The sequence below is a fragment of the Aplysia californica genome, unplaced genomic scaffold, assembly GCF_000002075.1.
Source record: "Aplysia californica isolate F4 #8 unplaced genomic scaffold, AplCal3.0 scaffold00841, whole genome shotgun sequence".
Classification (NCBI taxonomy): domain Eukaryota; kingdom Metazoa; phylum Mollusca; class Gastropoda; order Aplysiida; family Aplysiidae; genus Aplysia; species Aplysia californica.
Genome location: NW_004798111.1, coordinates 58,384 through 61,767, shown reverse-complemented (window position 1 = coordinate 61,767; position 3,384 = coordinate 58,384). Strand labels below are relative to the sequence as shown.

The 3,384-nt window shown below is 41.8% G+C and overlaps 1 protein-coding gene across 1 annotated transcript in view; it reads left to right on the top strand.

Annotated features, from left to right (window-relative positions):
- Positions 1-3,384, top strand: part of LOC101847914 (DNA polymerase epsilon catalytic subunit A) — a gene marked incomplete at its 3' end in the record, with an annotated part of 42,717 nt that overhangs the window by 36,830 nt on the left and 2,503 nt on the right. Inside the window, 1 exon segment of the mRNA XM_013088945.2 lies at positions 3,054-3,226. Coding sequence (XP_012944399.1) covers positions 3,054-3,226 — 173 coding nt within the window.

Here is a 3,384-nt window from a genome sequence, read left to right as displayed (position 1 = left end):
AAGAAGCGGCTTTGCCGATGTCGAATATCGGTTTGGTATGTCCAATCATCACCGTATAAGAGTTACTTTTGGCAGCCAGGATTCCTTTCACAAAGTTGATTATGTACGTTGCAAATTCGTTCTGCCTCAGCCCACCACATCGTTCTCAACAACGTTGTAGAACGTAAAATGATGCACCGATATTTCAATTTTGTAATACTGAGAAGACGCATTGCTTCCTAATGCCAAAGGAACAGCTGGCACGTCCATTCAACACCAGAGTGTTTTTCATCTTCACCTAAGGACATGATGGCTATTTCCTTGTCGGCTGTGGCTTTCTGTTTGTTTCTTCACTTTCAATGTTTCAACCAAGCGTGTTCACGCACGTTGCCGCAATAATCACGTAAATATCGCAACAATACTTACGAGGACAGAACAGAGCCAAGTTGAGCTCGTCGAAAATTTGCTTCACCAGAAGGAGAATTGCTTCATTTCTGTTTACTCTGAAGTGTAGAGCCATTACACGTCAGCAAAACTTTGGAAAGTGGTCTCAAGGTACAGCTTAGTTGAGCCATACAGTAATGTAATGATACTCGTGATAACTTGTTGAAGAATCCCTCAACACTGAGGATACATCGGCCACACGTGCATTCCTGTTTGAATGCTCGTTCATCGCCCAGTTCCTAACACATGTTCCAAAGTCTGATGGTTGACATAATAAAGAACTGTCAACAAACTTTCTCCGCAAACTGTCAGCTATGTTGTTGAAAATACCTGAAGGCGTTTTATTTTCTGAACCTTTGGTCTCTTCAGACCGGCTTGATCCAGACGCACAAAACACTTCTCCCGATCACATCATCTTTTTTTAAAATGAATTACAAATGTACGCTTTTGTACCCATGTGAGTCTCCATACTGCTTTTAAAAAATCTGTCTCTTTCCTTATAACTGAATTCGTCACAATGGTATCTATTATTCTGACAAGAGTATCTTTTTGGATTTGTTGAGCTATTCTAGCTTTTGTTATTCCAGCCTTTTGGTCTCATTTCGTCTCCAGTTGTGCTAGTCAATCTGTTACTTTCGAGAAGGCAGTCCCCCACAAGGATCAATTTTACCATTTCCTTCTTCCATTCCTATTCTACCCACCTCCCTGCCGCACTTGTCCGTAACCTTGTTGCAAGAATCCATTCCTTTTGCATACACCACACATGCATTCCGTCGCCTTCCAATTCTATGTCCATTAGTTCCCTCGTTATTGCTGCCTACAGCTGTAGGGATCTCTGGCAATAGTATAAAGAAAAATCTCAAACTCAGGGTCATTCTTAAGAAGACCAAGTGAAATGTACAAAACACCAGGGTGAATCGGAGTCGATGGTGATAGCTATTGGCAATACCGTGGCTCCATGATAGAGGTGAATCGTGGATAACTTGCTGGAGTGCACTTGCCATCGTCCGCAGTCTTCTCCAATGTCTTTGCCAGACTCAGCTTTACCGGGCATCTATCTCGGGATAGGGAATCCATCATGTATCCTCAGCCAGACTCGTGTCAAAATGTCAAGAAAGTGGTATTTGAAAAGGGCTAGCATTAATTATTATAGAAGAACAGCATTAACGTGGATGAACTATTCTGTAAACCTGACAAAGATAGCCATTTCATATTCCAGGAGTTTTTTTTCTCTCTTTCGATGACTTGTTCTTGGTCCTTTCTTTACCAATCGTGAATCACAGATGACGCCGACGGAGGTTTTTGCCTGGAACCACTCTCTCTCTCTCTCTCTCTCTCTCTCTCTCTCTCTCTCTCTCTCTCTCTCTCTCTCTCTCTCTCTCTCTCTCTCTGCTAAATATATCTCTGACATAATAATACTAAAACCAAATACTTGAATAGATAACTTTATTGATGCGTGATAAGTGAATCGTAAGAAAATGATGTCTGTCACAATATAGAATACATCACGACTGAAACGTTTAATTTTGCGAAGAGACCAAAGAATATTATCAGTTCACACCCATGGTCACAGGGTAGGATATTTCCGAGGACAAAAGGATTGCATCCAGAATGTCAACATTTAAATAGTAACAATAAAATGCATATTATTATTAAAATATGTTCTATACTATTTATAGTATTAGTTTTGTATTACTACTTCTGCTGCTGTTGCTGTTGCTGCTGCTGCTGCTGATGATGATGATGAGTATAATGATGGTACTACTACTGCTATTACAGCTGCTCCGCAGCAGCTAACATTAGAGTGTGCTATAATACAACAATTAATGTAGGCGAAGAAGAAGAAGAAGCAGGAGGAGGAGAAGAAAAAGAAGGAGAAGGAGGAGAAGAAGAAGAAGCAGGAGGAGGAGGAGGAGAAGAAAAAGAAGGAGAAGGAGGAGAAGAAGAGAGAGAGAGCTTGTTGTAAAGGTGCGGGCCCATAATGTGGCTGGAACTCTATTGATCTTTCATGTTCTTAAGTCTCATCTAGATGCATAAATTAAGTGACAAATCTAATCTAGTAAATCGAATCACACAAATGCTTTATATTATAAGTCACTTCATTGTTGACTATAATATTATTTATCTCGATGAACACTGAAAACAGTTTACAATTCTGTCTAGTTCAAGAGAAAAAAACCATACGGAACGGTCGGGGTGATGCGCGGTGGGGAAGCATGTAGCCGGTTTTCGATGGCACGTGTCAACGCGTGTCGCGACGGTCTGGTGAAACCGATGCGGCTATGTACATGGCCGGTTTGGCGATCCCTTTTTTCCATCAGCTGCAGGTGTCCGTTTTGGAAAGTCTCAATTAAAACATATTTCTAGTTTTTTTTTCAAACCAAATATTTTTTGAGGACACGTATTAGGCTATTTACTATTCATTAAGCAAATAAAAAGATTTTTGAAATTTTTGCATGTAGCCAGTTTGTGAATCCCATCGACGATATGCTACTCTGTAGTGTACGTGGGTATATGTGTATGTGTGTGGGTATATGTGTGGGTATATGTGTGTGTGAGTGTCTATGTATGGGGAACTGTATGTCTCTTTCTGTACATATGCATTAATAACTTCTCTCCCTTGTCCCCAGAATCTCACAAGACACAGATGAAGAGTTGCTTCCCCCTGCTGGCCTAGTTTTCTCCGTCACGGTGGGGCGGTCGGCGGTGGAGAGAGCCAAACTGGCAGGCCTTCAGCGAGTCCTGGTTGACTACAAGCGAGAGAAGCGAGGGCCGACCTTCATCGCCGTGCAGAGCAGTTATGGTGTGTTGACCCGCCCTCCTCCTTAATTATCTCAGCTGTCTGTTTCCTGTGTCTGTCTGTCTGTGTCTCTATCTGTCTGTTTTTCTCCTCTCCCGTTAACTCTCTCTCTCTCTTTTTCTCTCTCTCTCTCTCTCTCTCTCTCTCTCTCTCTCTCTCTC